Source organism: Fringilla coelebs, assembly GCF_963513975.1.
Source record: "Fringilla coelebs genome assembly, chromosome: 12".
NCBI lineage: Eukaryota > Metazoa > Chordata > Aves > Passeriformes > Fringillidae > Fringilla > Fringilla coelebs.
In genome coordinates, this window is record NC_140038.1 from 10712115 (window position 1) to 10738000 (window position 25886).

The 25886-nt window shown below is 44.6% G+C and overlaps 1 protein-coding gene across 1 annotated transcript; it reads left to right on the forward strand.

The window, feature by feature from the left end:
* Nucleotides 1-22039: 22039 nt before the first annotated feature.
* Nucleotides 22040-25883, forward strand: LYSMD2 (LysM domain containing 2; the record flags this gene model as incomplete). Its single annotated transcript, XM_084213805.1, has 2 exons — nucleotides 22040-22344; nucleotides 25620-25883. Coding segments are annotated over exons 1-2 (462 nt in total), but the record flags the coding sequence as incomplete, so codon positions are not given.
* Between the last annotated feature and the right edge of the window lie 3 nt (nucleotides 25884-25886).

Here is a 25886-nt window from a genome sequence, read left to right on the forward strand (position 1 = left end):
GAGCCTCTCTCCTGCAGGGATCTGGGTGGCTGGAAGCGCCTTGGAACAGCTCCTGTCACCCTTGTTGGGTCTCCACCCGTCCAGCTCCAGTGCAGGGTCACGCCTAGACGTATAAACATTGTCAAAGCGTACTTGTTTACATAAGCTTAGGTTAGCTGGATCATTTTGCAATGCTACACTGATGTTTTTTATTCTTACTCCACATTGTAAAGTAATATTAGTGCTGCCAATCCTGTAGACGTTGAATGTTTTGGGTTTTTTTCCTAGGCCAACAAGTTTTTGTTTGATACTAGAATGCACAGTTTACAGCTAGTGGTCTTAACCTAAACAAGTATTCTGAGCAATATTTGTTTTGCTTTGAGCCATGAGTTTGACTTTTTTTAGTTCTGTATTTATGTACGTTTGTTAGCATTATAGGACTGTTCTCAGGACCTTTTAGATGAAGATTAATTAAATGCTTAGTCCAGGAGAGCCACTGTGCTACCAGGGAAAGACATTAAAGGGGTAATTCTGACAACTACATGACTGACAGTCACATGCTGCAGTTGAGGTTTGTCCCTGTGTCACAAGGCACATGAGTATTTGTGCCAGTGCTTGTTGCCATCTTATTGCAGGGGTTCCACACTGCTGGTTTTTTATCACAAAAGTTTCATACCTTCTTGGTGTGTCTCATGGGCAGCTCCTCAGAGCACTGACTCTTCCTCCTTCACAAAGTGGCCAACTGACTCCAGTTCCCCTCTCAACCACCCACCCACTCTTTTATAGCACTCTTCTTCTCACTGGTCACAGCTGTGACCTGTTAAAGTCAGGGCTGCTCCCAATCTTTGATAATTGGCCCAGCTGCAACTCTCAAGGGGTGACATTACTTTCTACACTACCTTTATTTTCTTATATTTTATCCCCCTACAAGTGCTTATCTGAATAAGGGCAAATTTAAGCACATGCACAAATGCTTTGCTAAATCATGGCCTTAACTGACGTGCCGGACATTACCTTAACCCGGTGGGAAGCACTCACGAAGCAGCAGCTAACCCCAAAGCTCAACAGCATCAGAATGTCAGTAAGAATGCAGTTTGATGTTCCATTTTGTGTATTTCACCATCTAAAACTACTCTCTGGCACAGTTGTATCACTGCCAATAACTGACTGACAGCCAGAGGTGCATGCTGTGAGAGCCCAGGGATGCTCAGGTCAGATGTGTCACACCCCAAGCTTTCAGGGAGCTGCAGAAATGCTCCTGCAGCCAGAGCTGGGGCACACTGGCCTCTCTGAGACAGGGCTGCAGCGCTGCTGGCTGGGCAGGGCTGGACACACAGTCGCTGCAGGATGCTCCTGAGCCAGCAGGGACTGCTGGGGGCACTGGGACCAGAGACCTGGGCATGCTTGGCACACTTCCCTGAGTGATGTTTTCACCCTGCTGAGGTGTGAGCTAACAGGATGAACCCTCCCTCTGTGCCTTTTGTAAGGGAAATGAGAAGGTCCAAGGCAATGCTCTTCCTGTTGGATACTGGTTTTGTAGTGGAGTCCAAAGTGAATAATACTCACTGAAATCCCACTTAAAATACTTGGCTAAAGTGGTCTGCTGAGCTGGGATATAAAGTGCAGCAGCCACAGTTTACTTCCCTGAGAAGTCTCCACAATTTACTTCCCTCCCAGTCTCTACAATTTCCACTTCTTCCCTTCCTCAGAAAAAATGGAAACCTTTGCTTTGCAAGTAAAAAACAAAACACACAGGGGAGTCTTGCTAAGGTTTTCCCTGGATCCATGCAGGATTTGCTGTGAAAAACTTTGATCTCCCATTAAAAAAAATTACAAGTTCTGTAATACAGTCATAACTCTGCATGGGCTTAAACAGAATCCTTTAAAAACCATTGGGATTACAAGGGAAATACTGGGCTTTGCACCATGAAGTTTCATGGGTGGGAAGACTCCTCATCCACAGCACCTAAAGATTATGTCACTGATAACCTTCAGTGACAGGAATCACTCTGCCCCTCATTTCTTCTTCTTTTTCTTTGATCCAACCATGGGAATCCCAGTTATCAATCGTTTGATGATTTTTTTTAATGGTTATTTTTTCTTTATTAGTGGTACGTGTCTGTGTTCAAGGGAAACAAGTGCAATCCATTCTAGTCTTAGTTGCCATTGACAGTGTTGGTATTTGCATGCAGCAGTTTCACAAGATGGGTTGGTCTGGCTGCTCCATGGTGTCTGCAGCATGTCCTGTGCAGCTTTGCCCAGAGCCACACACGTGCTCACACAGCCAGGGGAGTTTTGCAGCCCCAGTTTGCGCCATGGACTGAGGTACCTGGCTGGGGGAGGCTCTGGGCTCTCCATCCCTTCCTCTGCCCTGCCCCTTGCACAGCCCTGGTTCCTCTGCAGGGAGGAGCCTCCCCCTGGGGGGATCATCTCCCACACCAGCCCCACCATGAGGAGCAGACAGGGCCAGAGCTGTGCACCCCATGGCCAGGGTGCCTGCTCCTTCCAGCACGGTGAGGAGAGCTCCCAGTCCTTGGCTGTTTGCTGCAGGCTGCCCCTGCCAGGGGGCTCAGTGACCAGAGATGTCTTTGTTCTGCCTCTTCTGTTGGTTGTCACCAGCCTCGAGTGGCACAGATCAGACATTCCAACAATATAAAGATCTGTTGGATGCAACAACAGCACGCAGTGGTGGTGCTTGGAGGCAGATTTTCATACTAATACAGGATTATTTAGCTGGTTAAAAAGCTCTGCAACTAACATGAAGGGGGTCAGGATGTGACCAGTTATTTCATGTCCTGCTTTCAGACATCTGGCATTGTCAATGCTGAATGGGGCACAAGGACAGCAGAGTCCCTTTTTCTTAAGCAAACATTCAGGAGTAACTGTCTATTTTTGCACATTGCTTCTCGTGCTGACTGCTTCAGTTTGGTTTGTATTTTTTATACAGGTTTTTCATGGAAAAGCTCAGCTTTGTGTGTGTCCTACCATCCATGTGAAGTGTAGTGTGCACTGAGGACCATGTGTGTACATGTATAAATGACAATGTTAGCTCTGGAACAAAGTAATTGCATGCGCACGGTGTGGTGCATATTGCTCAAGAGGAAGAGAATGACCATGCTATGTAACAGTGACTCCCCAGCATTGTGGTTTTTCTAAATAAACCTCCACAAAGGATTTGGATTCTGCAATTTTTCATGGGTTTGTCACTTGAATTGAGCCCCTGGTGGTGCTCTGATATCAGATTGAACTGCTTCCTCCTCTGCGGCTCTTGCAGTTTTCACTCTCCTGGATTTCACCTTCTCAGGTGGAGAGACTGTTGGTATTTCCTGCCCTCTGTTCTCCTCGGTGTCTCAGCAATTTCCATGCGGTGCCTCACTAGAATTTTACATCAAGACACACCAATTTCTTTCACATTATCCCCAGTTCTAAGGTTCAGGGGGCTCAGCTGCATTGCAGAGTGCCTAAAGGCCTGAAGGGAGTTAATGACATGGTTAAGTGGCCCTTAGCACCTGTGCTACATGACAAAAGAACTGCCAAAGACACAGAACTGCACGATGCATAAGGACAATTGAAAAGGAAATGTCATTTCCCCACAGACAATTTACTCTCCATAATCCCAGAGAACTTCACAGTTAACCCACAGAGAAACAAAACATCTTCTTTACCTATTTTAAGACCCCCTTTACTTATGTCAGTACTTTAACTGTGAAATCTCAGTATATTTCTTCTTTTCATCTCAAGGTAAATAAGTGGATGAGAGTCTTCCAGAAAATGAGGAAATCTCATACTGAAAAAAGAGGAGGTGTCTGTGTCCCAGTTTGTGGCTCTGCTGGGATTTGCAAAGCCTTACTCAGAAGAGTGCTCATGGGAACTATAGAGCACAATTCCCAGATCCTCAGTCATAAGGGAATCAGAGAATACAGCTGCAGAGAAGCTCACGAGGTCATGCACTCCATTTCCTATCTCTCAGAGTTTTATTTCTAATAATTCATAGCTTTTACCAAAAGACCAGTTTTGGTGCTGCATCCCTTTCATTACAGGGGTTGTGTTCAATTCCCTTGGGATTTTGAATATAAATGCAGTATACACCAAAGAACACAGATACTGTATCCCTCCTTATCACTCTGCACCTTTATTTTAGGAATCAGCTTCTTCCCTTGCACTCACCTTTTTCAGAATGGAAGTTTCATATACTGTTGAAAAATAATGACTTTACAAAGAGAGGATTGATACTATTCTTAGTCTCTGAGCATGCATCTTTCTATCTTTCCTATTCCAATCAGCTCAATTCTCTCCTAAGCCTGAGCAACAACAGTGCAAACCCCAGTGCTTCATATTCTGCAAGGAATGCCAGGTCGTTTTGCCCATGAAGATGATCTGGAGTGGCAGCCTGAACTGCAGGACGCTGCATTTCCCAGTGCCCATCCACCCCCCGCTGGTGCCATGCAGAAGGTCCCTTGCTGGTGTTCTTTTAATGCATCTACCCAAAAGTACAACCTCAATTCTGAATGAAACAGAGACTCGGGGGAGTTTTAACACAATATCAAAGAATGGGGTGCAAGCTGACAAAATCTTGTGCCCTGCTGCAGGAGCTCTGCCCTGTTGGCTGGTGTGTTTCTCTGGGCACAGCCAGGAGCTCTGTGTTCCCTGCCCAGCACAAGCTGCTCCCAAAGCTGCAGCAAGCTGGCACCCAAATGCAGTGCAAGGAGAGCAGAGACACCACAGGGCAAGTGCTCTGCTGGGGATGGGGCTGTTGGACAGGAACCAAGCAGTTCTCAAGTCAATGTTTTGGATATTTTACTAGAGGACAGCATTTGCACATTAAACCCAGCAATCTGTTTCAGCCAGAGCAAATGTACTTCTGTCTGAATGGAGCAGAGTGGTCAGCAGGCTTTGAGGCTTCCTTCTGGAGGAGGTGGCACAGGGGCAAAACACCAGCAAAACTGTGTTCAGCTGCCACAGCAAAGTGCTTTAAATATTCATGTTGTTCCTGTCTATTCCCATAAAGCAGATGAGCACAAACAAAGGCGGCACAAGGGGCCTCCCTTAATGAGGGTCTGTTTGTTTCTTATAGCCAGCTGTCTGACTTTATTGGGTCTGACAGTAGGTGGACTCATTCAGAGAGCAAGGGAGGAGAAAACAAGGCAGTCAGATAAAGCAACTGCATGTATTGTTTCACAGCCAATCTTTTCTGATAATGACTGCATCGATAATAAATTGAAGAGAATCTGGAAGCAACATTTCCTTGTTGCAGAATTGTTTATTTCTCAGCTGCCACCACAGATGCAGGTCACCTAAAATCTGCTTAGATCTCAATCTCTTGGTGAACACTAAAGAATTCCCCAGGCCTGATAATCTTGCATTAATTCTTCCACTTGTCCATGAAAATGTTGTATACTCATCATTCATTCAAATGGCTTTAAAGGCTTTCAGCTGATGATGGTGGAGAAGGAGGTCACTGTGCCCAGTGTCTGGTGAAGCAGGGCATTGGCATTCAGGGTTAGTTTGTACTCAGCAATGCTGGCACCCTGCACACACTGCTGTTCATCAGCCTCATGAGGCAGATTGCTCAGAGATCTAATGTGGTTTTGTGTTATAACAGTTCAGGGGCACTGCATTCAGGAGCAGGAAAAACAGAGACATTGGCAGGAGCTGCTGGGGAGGTTTCCTCCACCCTTTGGCTGGTGGGCAATGCCAGGCAGTCACTCTATTGCACCCTTTTCCTGCATGCTTTTAGGCTGCTTGAGGGAGGGAAAAAAAAAAAAAGAAAGGAAAAAGTGTCATTGATGTGCTAACTCACTTGAAAATAAGCCCTCAAAAGAGTGTCCTTAAAATTTTGCTCTGCAGAACCAATTGCTCTGTGGCTGCTGATGGAAGCGCCAGTTAAGCTCTCTCCACCTTCACACTCCAAACGTGCTGGTTGATCCAGGTGAACTACTGAGACATCTTAAATGCACCACAGGGAAGTTTATGGCATCTCTTCTGAGCCTGGAATAAAGTCAGGAGCACTTTTACTCAGTCTGGGCCTGGTTATCTCACCTTTAGGTTGCCCTCCTTTTTTGCAGAGTAGTGATCTCGTATGCATTTGTGGAAACGTCTAGAGTGCCTGACAGAAGGGAAATGGAGGTTTGGTTGTCATGAGCAGGCAGAAGTGCTCAGCAGCTGTGACAAAGCCAGCCAGCAGGAACACGAGTGGTTATGCCACCTGCCAAGAGCTGGGGTCCCTTCCAGCACTAGAGATTCATGGGGTTTGAAAGATCATTTCCATGATGAGAAAGACTGAAGGTTTAAACAAAGATATGTGATGACATTTGCATAAAAATGCATTTGCTTTCATTTCATATACATTTTTCATTAAAATGAGACAGCTGTACTTAATATTTTCTAGATATTTCCTATTCTATTTCTGTACCAATGAGAAAATCCAATTAAAATATTATTTCCCTTCACTCTTCTGAAGCTTTCAAACTGACTCCATAATTAAATGAACAAGTCATAACAAGTTATTTTAATATTTGCACAATGGAAAGCACTGTTTCCAAGGAGAAGCAGAACGATCCTGCATGCTGAGCAGTCGGCAGAGACTCCAGCCTGCACACAGCCGGGGCTGGAAGGGCAGCAGTCCCCAGGCACACTGGCTGAGGCACCTCAGGCTGCTCCTGTGAAGGACTCACTGGGCTGTCTGGATGGCTTGGAGTCAGAATGAATCACTGCAAGAACATCCAAGGAGAGCTGGGTGTTCAGGAGGAGACTGGCACAAGGTTTTGCTTATTGTTGGTGCACTGGTGCACACGGTCACTGCACATCCACTCACAGCAGTGTCAGGTAAGTCAAAGGCCAGGTGGGTACTTGTATCACCTAGTGGCAGAGGTCACAGCCTTGCCTGGGAGCTGCTGTCAGTGCCTGCTGCTTTGAAATTACTTGGTGCTTTGCAATGATTCCATTTGGTCTCAGTTTTCCATGAGGGGGACTCTTGGGGCCACCTAGTCTGGCCTCTTGTATATCTGATATCCCTAAATTATAATTTAATCAGGCCAAATACTTGCATCATATGGAATAAAAGAAAAATGTTGACACAAGAACTGTGCTCCATAGAGCAAGTGATGCAATGGCAGGAATGAATTAGGTGTGACATATGAAGAGATTTTCATGTGCTGAAGGTTAAAGCCACCTGCTACAGAGGAAGTGGAAAGCCTGATGTCTCCATCAGCTCAGATGGGTGGAGAGAATCAGCTCAGAGTTGGTGATTGAGTTTACCATGAGCAGTTTGGCACACAAGATCCGCCAGAGATACTAAAGAAGCATTGGCACCAACATTCTGCATCCTTTTCCGGATGTTCAGACTGAGCCCAAACATTTGCTCTGCTTGGAACCTGACAAAGAAATCTCAGCAGGCTAATTTACTTGAAAATGTTTAAACCCATGCCAAGCTGATCAGCCCTCTGGATGACCCTTTGAATCTCCTGCCCCTGAATTAAAGAAAAATTTGCCCCCAAAAGGTTTTAGATACCAAAAGGGTACAGAGGAGGAGTGGCTATCAATGGCACTTGCCCTGTAACTGGTACAGGTGACATTTCAGTTCCTGGACCATCCTCAAATCATTAATAAATCATAGTTTGCTGCATTTTGCCAAGCCCTTTTGGTGTAAACTTTTAAAAGTACTCAAAGACTACTGCACATATCCTTCATACACTACAGAAGAGGAAACTGAGGTACACATACATTCAATGCTTTTTGTCTCATTCACCCAACAAAATGTTAACACCAGATGTGCCCCGGTATTGGTTGTAGGAATTCCTACAGATGCAGGGGTCTGTCAGCAGAGATTTATCTGCTGGCCATGCCTTTGTTTCCCAGTGGAGCTCATGGGGCTGCAGTAAAGCTTCCTGCCCTCTGATCTGTGAGCCACCAAGCCATCGGTGTCACCCTCTCTGCACAGACACAGCCAGGCACCCCGGCACAGCAGAGGGGAGCATGACTCAGGCTGGAGCATCCAGGGACAGTGATGCCATGGCAACTGTGCTTTAAGCACTGGCTTGCCTAGACTAGGCAGCCTTTAATTAATGGCTTGATTCTCACTCCCTCCTTTCTCCCACATGTAATATTTACTGCACTCCCTAGGCAAGCCACTGGAACACTCCAAACAGACAGCAAAGAGCAGAGACTATGGCTGGGCCAAACAGCACAGTGGAGAAAGCCCTGATCTCCTTGATGAATCAGGGCTGGGCACAGCTGCTGGCTGCCTCAAGGAAGGGCAGCAGCAAGGCAAGGGACACCAGCTGGATCTGCCTGGAGCCTGTATGCTCAGCACCAGAAGAGCTGAGATCCACTGCCAGCACCTGTCAGCCTTAACCCTGAGAAAGCCCCTTCAGCATCAGAGCAAGGAAGCAAAACATACACCAGTAATTAGAAGCTCCCAAACACGTCCTCATGCTGGTTGGTCATGGGAGGAAGGGGACAAGGTTTGTCCCCTCTCCTCACAAGGGGATGCATGAGACCTACAACAAATAGGTTTATAGGTCTTCTGCTGGATGGACAGTAAGCCAGTGACCTTTAGGAATCCAAAGTTTATAGGCTAGAAATCACTCAAACCTGAAAACACCCTTGGGAATCTTGAGGTTTTTCTACTGTTTCAATATTAGGTGAAAGTCTATAAAAGCAACCATTCAGGAAAAAGGGTTCAAAGACAATAGGAAGGCTAACATGCATGCTGGTCAATTTTAGCATTGACACTTTTGAAATGCTTCCCCCCACACCCCACTCCTCAGATGCCATTAACTCTCTCAGAAGACACCCAGGGTTCAGGGTTCCTGATGAACTTGCCTTATAAGGGAAAATTACTGCACTAACCAAAAGAAATTCCTGAGGATAAGAGGTTTAAAGAGCTGAGGACTTATTTTGGCTCAGGGAGAAGCAGGACACATTTTTTTCTCTAGAACATCATTTTCTCTTTAATAAGCTCTAGACAAAATCCTGTTTAAGTACAGAGAAGAAACATGACTTACAAAATGCTCTCTCCAATTAGAAGACAATTTCTTGCCCTGCACTTCCTACCTGAGACACAGAGGGGTTTGATGCTGACAACTAACCTATTTACAGGGATTGCCCCCAGGAGGACACAGGGAAGAGCAAACCTGCATTTCAAAATGACCTGTCCAGTTGTAATAAAGAACATGGAGCTTTTGTTGTTTTGACCTAATCCCATTTACATATGCAATCTGGGAGGAGAATAATGGTTTTAATTTGAACACACTTCAGACTGACTTGAAAGATTTAAGTGTCCCACCACAGACTAATGAGGGTGCATGCTCTTGTTCAGGGATGAAATTGTAAAATAGGCATAAACTGATACTGTTTGTGGCCACAGCCTGGCCTGAGTCTCCTGAAACTCAGTGTGGAACAGAAATTGCCATTCAGGAGCATCTACACTGCTCTGTGTAATGGCACAGCTGAAATAACAGCAGCCTCATCCCCAAACCAGATGCAATCCCCCAGAACAATCCCACATGCAGGGAAGACTGAAATTTCTGTATGAAAATGCTGCTACTCTGCCAAGATCTGGGTTTATGAGGACTAGAGAGCCTGAGAACACAGACAACACAAAAGATCAACATGGATATATACTGATGTGATAGCTGATACCCTAAAATGGAACTTGACACTGTCAGTGAAGCTAAGGTAGATTTTGTACACAGATGATATGATGGCAACGGGGATGATGAGGAGAAATCCTTGCAAGCAAAAACATTTGCTAAGAGAATTCCCAATTAGTGATTGCAGCTAGGAAAAGGACTAAATTACCGGGATGATACTAAATTACCAGGATGTTGTCCACTGGAAATAGGTTTTGGTGTAATCAGTTTTGGAAAAATAAATTCACTTCTGAGCTAATCCTCCTAGGTTTCACCTTTGAAATGTCATCTCTGAGTACATCTTCTACTTGAGTTCCTTGTGTGCTAGATTTAACATTAAACAACAGAGCCTGCCTGTTTACAGAACCAGGTCAGGAGCTGGTCACAGGACTACAGGATGTTACAAAAGGGACCTTGGGATATAATCCAAGTGAGAATGAGTAATGGTACCTGCCTCTTCAGATGCGTGTCAAAACCAGCCATCATTAAAGGTTTGGGCTGCTCAGATTTTCAGTGTTGTTAGATTTTAAGTTATTCAAGGACAGAGAGAGTTATAATTCATAAAAAGGCTTTTAAGAAGATGAGTCTAAGCCTTGCACTGGAACAGCTGATGTGGTGCTCTCACTCTGTAGCTTAGATAATCACTTGGGTCAATTAAAAGCTACAAAACTAGCACTGGAGATGCAGTGTAACAGCTATTTGCAGTTTACAGAGCTTAGCAGCCTCAGCTGAGTGGGAGGCCCCAGTGTGCCAGGCAGAGATCACATATCTAGCAACTGCATAGTTCCTATTGCAAAAAGATTAAAAACTAAACCAGCAGGATTATTATCTCTATTTTAGAGTTCAAAATTACAAACACATCAGGCTCCACTGCACCTAGCAGCCCAGCTGCACTTAACTCCCTGTGTTTGCTCCCTCCAGTGACCTCAAGCCAAGGTGCCTCTGGAAGCCAGGTGGGACCAGCCCAGGCAGGGCTGAGAGCCCAGAGACCCCCTCAGTCCCTGCAGGAGAGCAAGGACCCCTCCCCTCCTGACCCTCTGCTTTCCACAGAAACTCCTCCTTGTCTGCAAGTGTTTCCCTCACAGAAATTCCTTCTGGGTGACCAGCACAGCCACTGACCTACAACTCATAAGCAGCTGCAGTCCTACTGGGGAGAAAGATCTGCCCAAAAGAACTTGAGTTTCTTGTTTCCACTTTCAGGTTTAATGTAAATACCAAAGAAAAGCACCAAATCCTTTTCATCAAGAAGAAAGAAAAGGAAGTATGTGAGTTTTTAAACAAAAGCTGAAAACTTCTGTTTTTTCAGGACACCAAGGCACTGGAGAACATCACATATGCTCATGGTTTGGATTATACAAAGAATTAAAAAGTAAAACAAGAAATTAGATTTTTTGGGGGGAAAGTAGTTATTTTTTGGACAGAAACATCACAATTATTTCCAAAAGGTCCACAACTGAAAGTGCTCTCTGACTCCCACTTTGAAACAAGTCTAATAGCTGCAAACAACCATAGATTTAGAAGGTCACTGCATAATCCAATCTCAGTGATTAATATTTTCGTTTTTAGTTATGGCTACACTAAAATAATGATCTCAATTCACAGGATGATTAAACACTTACTAATTTATTGCTGTAAAAGAGACTGAGGAATCTCTATACATCCAAGCTAGATGAAGTGTAGCTCACACAGCCTTATCATTCAAGGTGCCAATTAAAAAAGCCTAGTTCTTTTTCAAACTCAGAACTGTGAAATAAGATTCCAATTTTAGTATCTACTTCAGAGCCAGCATCTCAAAACTACTGCTGAACATTATCCTGCTAATTTTAGGCATTCATTATTGCCCTAGGAGGCAGGTAATTGTTTACTATGAAAGTTCCCCTGCTGCTCCAGCCATTTGTACAAATATTCACTGTGATGAGTGCCTGCACTTGATATGTGAAAAGCCTGCAACTTCCCAGAAATTATGCCCTCAGAGCCACTCAATACCCACAGTTTTATCTTTCTGTAAAAAGCACTGGTTTAGCAGACTTCCCTTGTTGTTTCTTAGTTTTCATTTATTTCTCAGCACCACCTTGGACATGAACAGACATCTCCATCAAGAAAAAGAGCAATCAATCTGTAATATTCTACTCCATAGAAGTTCTTTCTTTTCTTGCATTTTGTACTTTACATTTCAAACTAAGGCATTGCCTGAGTGAGGAGAAATATGCTGATAGTATAAAATGCTACTTTTAATGAAGGAAGATTAACCTCTTACCCTGACAGACAATTAAACCAGTAAGTAATGAAAGCAGATGGCGACTATGTCACATTGCTTAAGAGAGTAATATATTCAGTACTTCTTGTTCCTCAATTCATGCATTAAATACTGCTGGTCAGCTTGCCAAGTTTAATCTGCACCACCGAATACATGGAAGGGGGGTGAGGAGGAAAGAAGTCCAGCCAGCTCTTTTTGCAGCTTCACATTACCTCACATTATGCGGAGGGGGACAGAGGCAACAAAAGGGTCTGAACATCCATCTCACAGTGCCATCCTAATTCCTGGGGATCCATGCACAATGAGGCCCAAACTTTGATAAAAAAATTTTTTTTTTCCTCTTTCCAAAGTCATTGGAGAGGCACAGACAGAACTTTAGGGAGACCCTGGCTCCAGAGGGCTGTTCTGACTCTACTCCTGACATGTGCTTGAAGTCCTTGAGCTCCTGATCCCACCTATGAAGCTGTGCAGGCAAGTGAGCTTCATGTTTTGTACACACAAGGTCAAGACACAGCTCTTGATATATTTCTCTTCTGATGGGATTCCTTTACCCCTTTTTTTGTCTCCTTCACCTTTTCCCCCCTTTTTTAATGTGGCATGCTTCTCTAGAAGTAAGGGACTGAGCAATATGTAATAAACAAAGTCATCACTTAGTGGTGCCATGTTAGTGAACACAGTGCATTTTGTGATGGAAAAATGCATCTTGGCAGCTGTACCCAGTGTAACAAACAAATATGCTGCAGGGTTTTATATGATTTTACAACAAAGTCAATCTTGAAACAAAATGCTAATTAATTCCCTGATTGCTTCCTAATGAAAAATCTACTTGGGATTCTCACCAGGAAGCAGCAGAAGATTGATCCTGAGGAACTGAGGGTACCTTTTCAGGCTCTTCACATGCATAGAGTTAGGAAATGATTCAGAGCACCCTGAAAGAACTGCTTAACAGGAAAGAAGATGTGAGGCAAGTTCCAGCAAATTTGTGTGACTAAGAACAGCACAGGTATTTGCATAAACTGTTTGGGCTCTTTCAGGTAATTGGCTCACTTGCCACCTTGAAAATATTTGTTCAGCTGCTACCACTGACAGGACTCTCACAGGACAAGGTGGGTCTCACACACAGCTCTGTTCAGGTGAATCAGCTGATGGCAGCAGTTTGTTCTGCAATTCTTCCGCTCCATCAGGCTGATGGCCAGCAGTGGAGTTCATCTCAGGAAAGTGAAAATCCTGGTGCCAAAGAATAAAGCGACAGATTGGAATGGTCTATTTTAAAAAAGAGCTGCCATGTCTAGTTAGTATCATACAGAGATTCACTGCACACTAACAAATGGATGTTGGACTGAGCCTGGAAACTAAAGCCAAAAGTATATGGAGTATTTCAGCCAGAAAAAGAAAGGAAAAAAAAAGCTTTTCTGCACTAAATTGCAGGGAGCAAACATTCCCATTTTACTGATATTCTCCATTTTCCTCACTTAAGTTTCTTTCATTAAATTTTTAAGGACACAAGAAAAAATTTGAAATTCAAGGGAAGTAAAGAAGATTTGATGCACGCAGCAAGCAAATCAATGGGTCACTCTTCAATTCAGGTTTCGCCTGAAAGGATTAAATGTATCAAAATGTATTAATGTTTATTAGAAACAAATGTGAGATATAATGTAACCAGTACAGCCTAGCTGAAGGTGAGTCTGCCTCCTCCGGCTGCAGCTCTGGCCAGTCAATACCTTCATTTACAAGTCCAGTGCAAAGTAACTACCAGGAATTACCATTGTCCAGACCTCTCCATACACACTGTCTAGGCACAGCATCTCACCTACCTCTGGTTTAATATCAGACATAACCACTGCTTCAGGCACCCCCAGTGACTGACTCCCACTCCGAATCAGCTGCCTGTAACATTGCCTTGCAAGTCAGGAACCCATCTTTGAAAATTCAGAGCATGAACTTATATGTGCACCTGGTTTCTACTGGAATAGTCTTTCCTTTCTATATTCTTCCCTGTGGTAATAATGCCCCAGGAAAGGCTTCCCATGCTTCACTGTGTTTTCATGGAATTTCAGAAGTGCTGGGTAAAAAAAGATGAGGTGCTAATAAACCATTTGAAAAAAAACACATTTTATGCCTAGCATCAGCATCTTAATTAAGGAGCTCTCAGCAACTAGAAATAGAGATGTAAATAAATTCTGAGAGCTTTTAAGTACAAGAAGCCTTCAGCTGAGCCAAATCATCAAGGAAATTATTTAACTGACAGTATTTGACAGAGATATTTCACACAGAGCCTCTCAGAAGCCTTCATAACTCATACATGTCATATATTCATACACACATAGGTAGAACTATTGCCAAGAACAATCACCCAAAGGGTGGTGAGCAAGAATTAGCTGGTCATTACAGCAAGAACCTAAATAACCAGTCCTGAAAGACTCCCTAGAAGGCATTCTGCATCTGAAATTATCTCACTTTCTGTCTTCACTTTATCTGAGCTCACAAGCCATAGTGATACTTGAACAAACAAGCCTACCCCTAATTAAGTGTCTTAATGCAGGAAGAAATGATGCTATTTGCATATTGTGCAGGATGACAGAAGTTTACAGTACCTAGGAAAAGCACTATCTTCTGTCTTTATGAAAAGATGAGAACATGAGAATAGTCCCAATAGGACCCACTTAGGTACTTGCCAGAAGAGTTAATTGCATCCAGGTAGGATTGTATATCCCTTTGGACAATTGGTCTTCAGTGAAGCACAGAAACATGAAGTGCTCTTCAAACACCCTGGGAATGCTAAGAACAAAGTCCTCCCAAAGACACCTCTCCCTTCACATAAAAACCCTTCCTCGTTTTTGTTTTTTACCTTGCAGGTAAAACAAGTCACATGCTGACACAGTTTTTAGTGGCCCAGAAAAAACAACCTTCTGAGTAAAACCAGTACACTGAGCCATGACTTACTGGCTGAGGAGCCAGCGTCCTAATGCTTCAGCAACACCGCTGCAAAGGCTGCAACCTCTGGCACAGAGACACAGAATAAAGCTCAAAGCAGTAATGCCTCAAGCTGCTTTACCACAAACCACCTTTGTCCTTTTATTAACTTCTGATGTTGTATTCCAGCTTAATATACTGTTGGAGTGCTCTGGAGCTCATTCAGGACCTTCACACAGGCCCTTTGCTACATGACATGCCCTCCTAAGACCCAGAGAGCACAGTGGAGGTACTGCTTAGACAAGCTCAGACATCTTTACCCTGTCACAGAAAAATACTCTTCTACAACAGTTTCTACGTTAAAACCTTGATGTCATGTAAAGAAACAATACAACAGGTTGCAAGAAATAACAATATAAATTAAATTTAGAGGGCTTGTGATCAGATAAACATATCAAAACACTACATTCCCTCAGAATTACAGTTTTCCATCTGCTTGTGAAAGCTGAGGACATTGCTGGCGTCAGGGAGTTCTAGCTGCTCTGCCATAGCATTGCTTGGAAACTTCCAACCAGTTCCTGCACAGAACAGGCTGAGCAGCTGCTTCTGCTGGCTCTGCAGCCCCCGGTGCTCGGGGCCACCCGGCCACAGGAACATTCCCCTCCCAAAGGGGCACAGGGCACCGGCCAGGCAGGAGAACAGCTCGATCTCCCGTTGGGATCAGTCAGCTGCTCGCCACTCGAGGGCAGCATCTCAGTACAATAAAAAAGACATAGGAACAAAAAGAAAGGACACCGAACTGCCGGACTGTGCTAGCTCACCAGGAAGATTTTGTTTGCAGGCTGATCCCCAAGCTTTCTGAAGCTATTTAAACAGGGAGGCAATACGAGCAGAGAACTGAAGTGCAAGCAGAGAAGGAATATGAGGTCAATACCAGATAAATCCGAGCAGAGACTGTACAGGCACGTTCGTTTGCATTTGGCTCAGCTACCTAAAGGAAAAGCGGATGCACCCACACCAGAGGCTCCCACCCTCCTCCAACGGAAACATTTTATCCAAGAAAGGGAAAAAGTTTTCATTCAGAGCAGCCAACTCTCTTTTGACAAGACCCGAGGAAGTTGTTGCACAATAGTGACTTTAAAAGGTAAGGAGCAGCACCCATTAACAGGCAAAACAATGACCCACTTGGGCCATCATCACCTTTTCACTTCCAATAATGCCATGGCACTTCTAGAGCCCGCTGCCAAAGCGAGCAGCCTGTAAAAAAGGCACGAATGCTGCGGCTTTAGTGCTCTACTTAGACCAGCTAAAAATAGTCAGAGGCCAAAAACATACTCCAGTTTTGGATACTGAGTGACAACATGGGCTACAAGGCCAATTAGGTCAAATTAAAATATACCAACAGAAACACTGGTAAACTTTGGCTGGAAGGCAAAGAGAGCTTTTGGAATAGAAACTTGCTACACAGCTTCATATGCACTCATGTAATTGCTTTGCCTTCTTATTCCAGAGCAGCTTTCCTTCACACAAGGACTCTGCTCTCAGAGGAGTGTCACAAGGGCCACCACCTTCAGGCCTGGGATGCTGCAGTCTGAGGCATCCTCTGCACTCAATGAATACAGGTGATTTCAGAAGTGACTCGCAGCACATCAATGAAGCTGCTGTTAATATCCATATTACATCCAGATTTACTATGTTTGTTGTTTTTTAATCAAAAGAGGCTAGAGTAGGGGTTAATGGCACTGAATCTGAATTCAGGAGGAAATGGAAGATGCTGCTGTTCACTTGGCACCAGCAGGCTCAGCAGTGATGGCAGAGGGGGATCATGGTGAGGATCCTGCATATCCAGCTGTACCTGTGTTGTAGGTGCATGTGAACAGAGGAGGCTTGTGGGAAGCAGCTCTTAGCACAGACAGCTCAGGCAATGTGAATAGAAACACACGGAAGCTAAGTTAGAAACAAGCTGGAACGCAGAAGTATTCTGGAATGGCTAATTGGCAATTTGACATCCATTTCACTCCAGAAACTGAAATCAAATATCCCATCATGAGGTCCATTGATAATGGAATGGCTCAGAAGTTTCACTGTTCTTCACACACACTTACCTCCATGTTTTCAGCAGTATTTTTGCCCTCCTCCCCTCCCAAAATGAGCATGATGTGCTGCCATCATCCTGCAGCAGGGTTTACACGGACAGCAACAGATTAGTAACATAAGGCAATTGCCCCAGCAAATCTCTGAGGCAGCTCAGGAGATAAAAGGTGCATTGCCAATGTCTCCTGTCACTAATGTGCTACCCAGCGCAAAAGGAAATGTGGCACTGAGGCATTGTGAAGTTAGTCAACATCGAGCCATCTGCTACACATAATCTCAGGCAGCACGTCATCAGCAAGGCATGAATGCAAAGAAGGCTCTAGCCTGACATTTTAGCTCTAAATTGAGTACATTTAATCCAGTAGTCACTGAAGGACAGCAGATACTGTCCCATGGCACCTTTCTAACAATTGCTTCTTAATGTAGAACAGTGATTTATGTAGTTTATGATGTTAAAGGATATATATGATGTTGCTGCTCCAAATGTTTCCTCCTTCTGTACTGTTGGCTTCACTGCCCGATAACTTATTAACCAGCAAAAGCTGTAAACAATTTGATTTCAAGGATTTTATGATTTCAAGGGAAAAGCTGATAAACCATAAAAAGGATAAAAACAAAATATGAGCAAAAAGAAAGCCTGAAGGCCAGAGACTGTCCCTGAAGAGCCAGTGGAGAGCTTGTCCCACAGGCCTCCAAAGCAGTGCCAGCAGAATCTCCCTTCCCTGCCTGCCAAGTCCCTCATGCTGTCCTGAGTACTGCCTGCTGGCCCCATGTCCCAAGGGCAAGCACAGCCATGGATGGTGTTCTCTTAGACTGAGATGTGCAGAACATGGGGATTCCATCCTACATATTCAGCCCACTTGTTTTCAGCAAAAACAACGATGAAATTTCCAAGAACTGCCTGTCCTTTTAACATGCACAGGTAAAAAGCAAATATCAGTCAAAAGATGTAGTTAAGAAGGAGAGGCTGAGTGGTACCATGATTTTCCAGGAGGTCACACCAAAAACCACATGGCTGGAGTGCGGCAGCAGCTCTCTAGCCACAGAGAGAAATAACTTTCCCAGGTATTGTCCTGGGGAAAGCTGTGAGAAGACCAGAGAAAATAATGTTTAACAATCCTTATCTTCACTTGCTGCACCTGTTGTTGTGAACAGGTGGAATGTGTTATGGAGATTTGTTTACCAAAGGGTGGTTTCTTAATTGGCCACTGGTGATGGTGTTTAGATTGAAGGACCAATTTGGTCCAGGCAACTGTCTATAAAATGCAAAGTATTTCTTAATAATAAAATATAATAGAATAAAAATTATTGATCAGTCTTCTGAGAATCATGGAGTCAATGCTAATTATGACCAGTTTGGGGATGCCCTGCAAAGACACTGGAGGAAACAGAACATACCTGTGGTAGCAGAAGCCAGCCCTCAGCATGGCACCCAAACTGGTTTCATCCTTTCCTGTGCAAGATTGCTCCTTCCAGAATAGGACTTGCAAATGCTCACATTGTTAAGTGGCAGGTGATGGACTAGTAAAGCTGGAGGCAATGAAGCATGAATAATCATGCACCACAGTCCAGCTTAGAAAAATATTCAGCCTCTGCAAATGCTAAGGAAGGGGAATTAATAAAACTTCACTAGAACTTCACACAAAGCCAAAAAAGCTGAAAGAATGCAAACCCATAGGATATGATATTGCAACCTTGTCTTGTAACCTTAATACAGAAACCCACAGTAACCCCAGCTAAGAGCATTAAATATTAATAACGGCTCCCAGCTGCTACTGCTACATAATGGGCTTATTTTGATGAGGAAGATGTGCACATCTTAAGTAATGTTCACCAGATCAGATGATCCTACTTTCCTTTTGAAATTCATGCAAGACCCTCTCTCCTCGCTGCAATTAATTGAAGAACCCAAGGCTATTATTCTTAAAAGGCAGGACTTGTCTCTGATCTTTGTCCTACATTACTTTTTTTTTTTTTGTCAGAGGCTACAACATGAGCAGAGGTGGATGGTTTAGCTTGATACATGACTCATTACCAGAGGGCAGCCTTCTTTCCCTCTGTACTGTCCTAATTAGTGTGAATCTACCCACACAAACAGCCCACAAGGATAGGGTTTTTCATTGTTCTCTGTCCTACATCAGTGCAACTATTATAAATGGTAATGTTCCTGGCTTGCATCATCATAAACATCAAAGCTAGGAAACGCTCAGTTTCCATTTATCCTTTACTAAGCAAGCTTTAGCTCTTTACTGGCAAAGTAGGTGATGAATGGCTGACCACTAACAGAGTGATTAATTAGCCAGAAGGCATTCTCTTCTCTACTTGGCCATTAAATTATATGGCCACCATAACTAGACTAAGCTGATACTGATCTCTGTTTTAGAAGAAGGTGACTGTAGTCTGCTGACCCATATATTTTTTAAAAATCATGATCACTGTGCACTTACAGATCAAGATATGAACGGTTCTCAATGATAAAATGGCAGCTAGATGGCCAATACTTGTTGCCATCTTATCACAAGGGTTTCATACCACTGTCTCCTTATCACAAAAGTTTCATACCTTCCTGGGGGTTTCTCATGGGCAGCTCCTCAGAGCACTGACTCTTCCTCCTTCACAAAGTGGCCAACTGACTCCAGTTCCCCTCTCAGCCACCCACCCCACTCTTTTATAGCACTCTTCTTCTCATTGGTTACAGCTGTGGCCTGTTAAAGTCAGGCCTGCTCCTAATCTTTGATAATTGGCTCAGCTGCAACTCGTTAGGGGTACTTTCCACACTATCTTTATTTTCTTATTTTCTATCCCCCTACAAATACTCACTGGAAGTAACACAGACTTAAATACAGCTGTTTATTTAGAAGATTCATCATGAAGCATTACTAAAAAGAAAACCTTCACCCTCAGAAATTCAGAATGACAGAAGAGGCAGTAAGTTCCTAGACTTAATGATTCATTAGAACTACCATTAACTACTACTGCATGAGTAAATATCTGCTGTTGTCAGAATTGTGACAACTGATGTAAAGTATATTGCCCACACTTTCATACAAGCAGAGTTTAAGATAACGTTAGAGGGAATATTACTGTCTAATATTAGTGTACCTGTCTAGCACATTTCCAAACTAATTGATATTGCATGTTCAGCTGATTGTAACACTAATGTTAAACAACATTTCCATTTTCTCAAATTGCAGCTCCCCTTTACTAAAAGCCACTTTAGCTGAAGTAACTGGTCTGAGTAATTCTAGCTCTAGGCAGGCATCCAGATGTTTGTAACTTCCATTAATCAGCCTGAAGGGGCTGAAGCTGATCTATGGCTCCACACTGCACACACAGTAGACACTTTTAATAAATGCTGACCTGCACTTCAGCTCTTTGCTAGGTGGGTCATGGCTGAAGTGCTGATGCAGTTCTGCAGATCAAGTTGTTTCACAAGGACTTGAAAGCACTGAGATGTCACAATCTGGTGCTCACTTTCTATAGCTGGGATAAACTCAACTGGACATCCCCAGGGGTCCCTCCAACTTCCCCAAAATATTGTAGACTGCAGAAAAAATAAACGGAGCCTTTTCTTGCCATCAGTTTATGGTCTCTTGTACTGCTCTGGTCTGTGTGCATTGCCTACAGTCCCTCTGCTCAGGATTGTCACACTGGCTTCTCATGTGATGGTGAGGTGCTGATGTGTCAACCCTTACCAGCAACCTGTGTGTGCCTTACAGGGCAACTTTTGTATTTCCCTAACTTACATCTGGAAACTCGTGGCCAAATAAACAATGTTTGTGAAATCTGTCTTCCTTCACTGTATTCCTTAAAGAGACTCCGTGACCGCCACTGAACAAAGTCTGAAAACTGCAACTAGGTATTTGTCACTTGAAGCTTTCTTTCTCTCTCTTTTTTTTTTTTTTTTTTTTTTTTTTTTTGCAAATACTTGTGTCAATACATACTGGACTGAGGAATGCTAAGGTTATGACATGCATGACATGACTTTTTTGCTTAGGTTTAAGATAGAGATCTATCTTTTTAGGACTTCACAGAAAAAAATTACACCACGCTGGTGTTATACATGCAGACACGTCCCAGAATCCCAGCCTGGCTGAGGCTGGAAGGACCTTTGAGGAGCATCTTTTCCAACAGCCCTGCTCCAGCACAGGCACCTAGGGCAGGCTGCTCTGGACACTTCTGGGTATTTTGGTGTGTACTGTATTTGTACAGGATGCACACATGTGCACCATCTATTTGTGACATACAGGTTTTGTTAGAAAGCTCCAGTTCAGCAATAATGGATCAGCTTTCCAAGCCCACTGCCAGGTTTCTTCGTGATAAGTACTCACTTATGAACATATTACTATTAATTTTAATGTAACATGGGAATTTTAATGTAAGAAGGGAACTTACAGAAGTAAGATCAGGCAAGAGTACCTGCCAAGGGTTTGTAGCGACAGGACAATGGGGAAGGGGTTCAAACTGTAAGAAGGTAGGTTTAGGTTAGATATTAGCAAAACATTTTTTACTGTGATGCCAGTGAGGCACTGGAACGGATTCCCAAGTAAGCTGTGGATGCTTCATCCCTGGAGGTAATCCAGGCCAGGTTGGATGGGGCTTTAATCAACGTGGTCTAGTGGAAAGTGAGAGGTTGGAACTGGATGATCTTTAAGGTCCCTTCCAACCCAAACCAAATTAGAAATTCTATGATTCTACGTCACAAATTATTTTCCTCGAATGAATTTTCCTGTTTCAATAAATCTGGCATAACATTCTCATAACTGTGCACTTATGCCCGAAGTCACTCCTTTTTACATTCTCTGACGGACCGCACTACTGAGCCTCCCGCTGGCAAAGGCACTGGAGCCTGACCGGCCAGGGGCGCTCAGTGCCGGCTCTCTCAGCAGTGTTACGGGGCAACGGTGCGTTCCGCGCCGAGCGCTCAGGGCTGCCGACGGCCCGGCCCGGCCCGGCCCTGCCCGGCTGTTCCCCAGCCCGGCCCTGCCCGGTTGCCCCCGGCCCGGCTGTTCCCCGGCGCGGCTCAGCCCCGGCGCGGCCCTGCCCGCCTGTTTCCCGGCCCAGCGGAGCCGCTGCGGCGCGGCCCGGCCGGCGCAGGGCGGGCGCTCCCCGCGCATGCGGCCTCTCCGCGCCGGGCGGGGCTGCCGGGTCGAGCCGGGGCTTCCGCCGGGGCCGGGCCCGTGTCCGTGTCCGGCGCGCCGGGGGAGGCGCGGGGCCAGGGCGATGCCCGGGGCGGCGGCGCGGGGCCGCGGGCGCTGAGCGGGCGGCAGCATGGCCGAGGCGCTGCGCCAGGAGCCGGCGGGCGGGCCCGAGTCGGAGGCCGAGCTGTCGCAGCGGCTCGCCCGCACCAAGGCCCGCTCGTACGGCAGCACGGCGAGCGTGGCCGCGCCGCTGGCCGAGCGCTACGTGGAGCACCGGCTGAGCGCCGGGGACACGCTGCAGGGCATCGCCCTCAAATACGGCGTCACGGTAAGGGAGCACCGCCGGCGGGGCCGGGAGCGGCGCTTAGAGCCGGAGAGTGGCCTGGGTTGGAAGAGACCTTAAAGATCATCCAGTTCCAAACCCCCTGCCGCGGGCAGGCACACCTTCCCTAGCCCAGGTTGCTCAGAGCCCCATCCAGCCTGGCCTTGGACACCTCCAGGGATGGTGCAGCCACAATTCCCGTGGGCAGGCATCTCCTCCGTAGCCTGGCGGCTATAGCCCCGACAGCGGGGACACTTGGCCAGAGCCGCGAGGTGACAGCAAAAAGGTGTCCCACGGGGCATTTCCTACACACAGTGGGCAGAAAAGGCCGTGGGTACGGTGTTAGTTCTAGTTTCAGTGTTTAAAATGCTGACATCAGGAGCATGGCCTGCCCGGAGCGGGCTGCACGCAAGTCGGGAACTGGCAGCGCTGGGTTCCCGCGGAGGGCAGGGGGCCTGGGGACAGGACACACACCTGCTGCCACCCAATAAACCTGGACTCACACCGCTGTGCAGCACTGCACTCACTGCAGGCTAAAAAGGAAATCAGTGTAATTAAACTTACTCTTGGAAAAAGCATCGTTTTGAGCTTGACACACAGGCTGTGACAAGAGAAGGAATTTCTTACAGTAGCTTCAAAGCTAAACATTCTTCCCTTGTGATCTGCCTACCAGTCCAGAGGTGAGGCACATCTACCACTGATTTGAAAGTGTTACTGCTTTTCTGCTCACTTTCTAGGGAGAAAGAAAGTTCATTTCTGAGAAAGATGTTGAAAGGCTTATGCCAGCCTAGGACGTGCAGAGTCCAATAAAGTCTACCAGCAGACCCTTCTACTACCATTCCAGACAGAGCAGAAATCACCCACCCTGCCTCATTTCCACTTATGTGGAGCCCATATTCCAGTGTGCAGCTTCAGTAGTCCCAACACAGAAAATTGCTCAGGGCTGAGCAGCTGAAGAGGTGGCACTGGTACAGTCAGTGCTGCTTTGACATCACCTCCAAACAGCACCTTCCAGTTGGGCTCTTTCTAGAAGAGCTACAGAGGTTCTGACTGGAGTGGCTTCCTTCTCTTGGTCTGCAAGATCTACTAAAGCCTTCTATCACCTTCAACAATACAAACTGATCACTAAAATAGTAGTTTCCCAGAAAAAAAGGCATTTCTAAGCTATTTACAATTCCCTCTCAGCTAAAGTGAAGTTGCAAATCAAACCGGTACAAACACATCTAAGTTGTGAACCATAAATTTTGTTTATGAGTTTGACAAGTTTTTGCTGTGCTAATGATGTAAAATACGTATGTTGGGATTTTCCCCCAACATCTAATTGGTTATTTGATTTAATAATTGCTCTGCTTAAGAAGCCAGAGCTGCTTCATTATAGACTGCCGTTGAGAGAGGTTAAACTGACATATAATGCCCCTCAGAGCAATGACAAGTTCTGCAGAATCAGCCATTGTGTTTATGTTTTCGTGGGTTTCAGCCCAGGGTAGGAAAGTATGCAAACACATTTGCTTTGAGCAAAATGCAGGCTGTTGTGTGTTCACACAATGACAAAGACAGATTTCCTCTAAAGAGTCCTTCTGTTTGCTTCCTGCATCATGTATTCTTGGCTGGAAGTGAGAGTTGTAATGGAAACATCAGAATTATCTTTGGCTGCCATTGCCTCCAGTATTGCTGGTTTTAGGAGTTTCCCCTGTGGTTTTCATCACTGGGAACTAATTTGTAGCCAGAGACATCCTGTCCAGTGGCTGCCTTTGCATGACATGGCACAGACAGTTCAAGATAGATAAAAATACCATCCTGGGGGAGAGGGATCAGTGTGCTTTGTTTGGCCTCATCCTCTGCCCTTCACCCCCTCCCTTGGATACTGTCTCTTAATCTTTAGAACTTGCATTTGTTGTATTTTCCTTTTGAGTAAAGTAATGCCTGAATTCATGTTTATGGTTCAGCCAACTTATGGTTCAGTGTAAGTGCTGTATCCCTTTTCAGGGGAGAATGATGAGGACTGTATTTCATTGTTGGTAGAAGTAGTTTTGATTAATTAGTTCAGCACCAGTTTACAGCTTCAGTTAAAGTATTAGGCATGTGCTGAATCTTTTGCTCTTTCACTGTGATAGGTTTGTAGCTAATGGGCATTACTTCAGTCGTTCTAGCGCTAAAAAAAGAAAACTCTTGTTAAATCCTGCTCTCCACACACCTCTGAATGTAGAGAGTCACACTGAGTTGTAGGAGTTGTATTGCACGTGGGAAGTAACCTGCTCAGGGCTGAGGAATACTTTCCTTTTCATTATTGCTCGGTGCAGAGGTACAGACTTCCAAATTCTACCAGCTGGTATTTTAGGAAGAAATAACCAGAGGTAGAGTTACAGTGAAATAGGAGAGAGAATAGCAGTGCGGTGCATTATTTATCAGCTATTGAAGCATCACCTTCCAACTCCCCTGCAGTAGGCTCTCAGTTTTCAGCTTCTGTATTGTATTTTTCCAGAAAAGCTCCAGCTAGTATTTTAAACTTTTTTTATACCCATCAAGACAGACAACTTACAGAGATTTTAACAATTGACATTTATACTAGAGCCATTAGAAGTCTCACTAAAGCCAAACTTACTGTCAGGTAAAGCTTCCTTTATACTCTTCAGATGGTGCTGAGTTGGGGAGAGAACTTGCACCCTTATACTCTTGGAACCTTACTAAAAATGGTTTCCAACCTTTAGGAGCTGGAAGAGTAGTGATCTTTTCTTGCTTGTGACACTGAATATTAGCTATTCAGTTTTTAAATGGGATTATTAAATCAAAGCATTTCACCATTTTAGTCATCTGCATCAAAAGGTTGAACCCTCATGGTAGCTTTTCCCCCTTGTTTGGATTCTGCATCATTTCTACCAGAGTTCACTACAGGAGCTGATAGCAGTTCTGAGCCTTATTCTAGCATAAATCCAAATCAAAAATTACATTTGTGGTAGAATTTTTGTTCTTTGGCAGGCTGTTCCTGTGAGCCTGCATAGAGACTGCAAGACTGTTCAAGGACAGCATCTTTAGGTAGTGCAAGACTTTGAAAAAAGCAGTATTGTGGAGTCAAGTGCACATAAAGCTAGGGTGTTAGCAAGGCTGGAACAGAACATGCACTCTGAAATCACTTTGAATGCAAACAAATTCTCTCTTGAAGTAATTGCTGCTGCAAAGAAAATATAGATTTGATTTAACTAAAGGTTGTATACTACTTCAGAAAGTTAATGCATTTTACTTTGCCAAAACCTAATAGTTTATATTTTTTCTATCTTTTTCAGATGGAACAAATAAAGAGGGCAAATAAACTTTTCACTAATGACTGTATATTTCTGAGGAAAACCCTGAATATTCCGGTTATATCAGAGAAACCATTACTGTTCAATGGACTCAATTCACTGGAGTCTCCTGAGAATGAAACTGTTGACAGCTCCCCTTCTTGTGATGAAGGACTAGTGGCAGTTCAGGAAGAAAGTAGTTCTTCTCCCAGTCCTCCAGAGCCTGACAATCAGCCCACTGCACCAGAAGAATTATCTGCCAAAGATTTC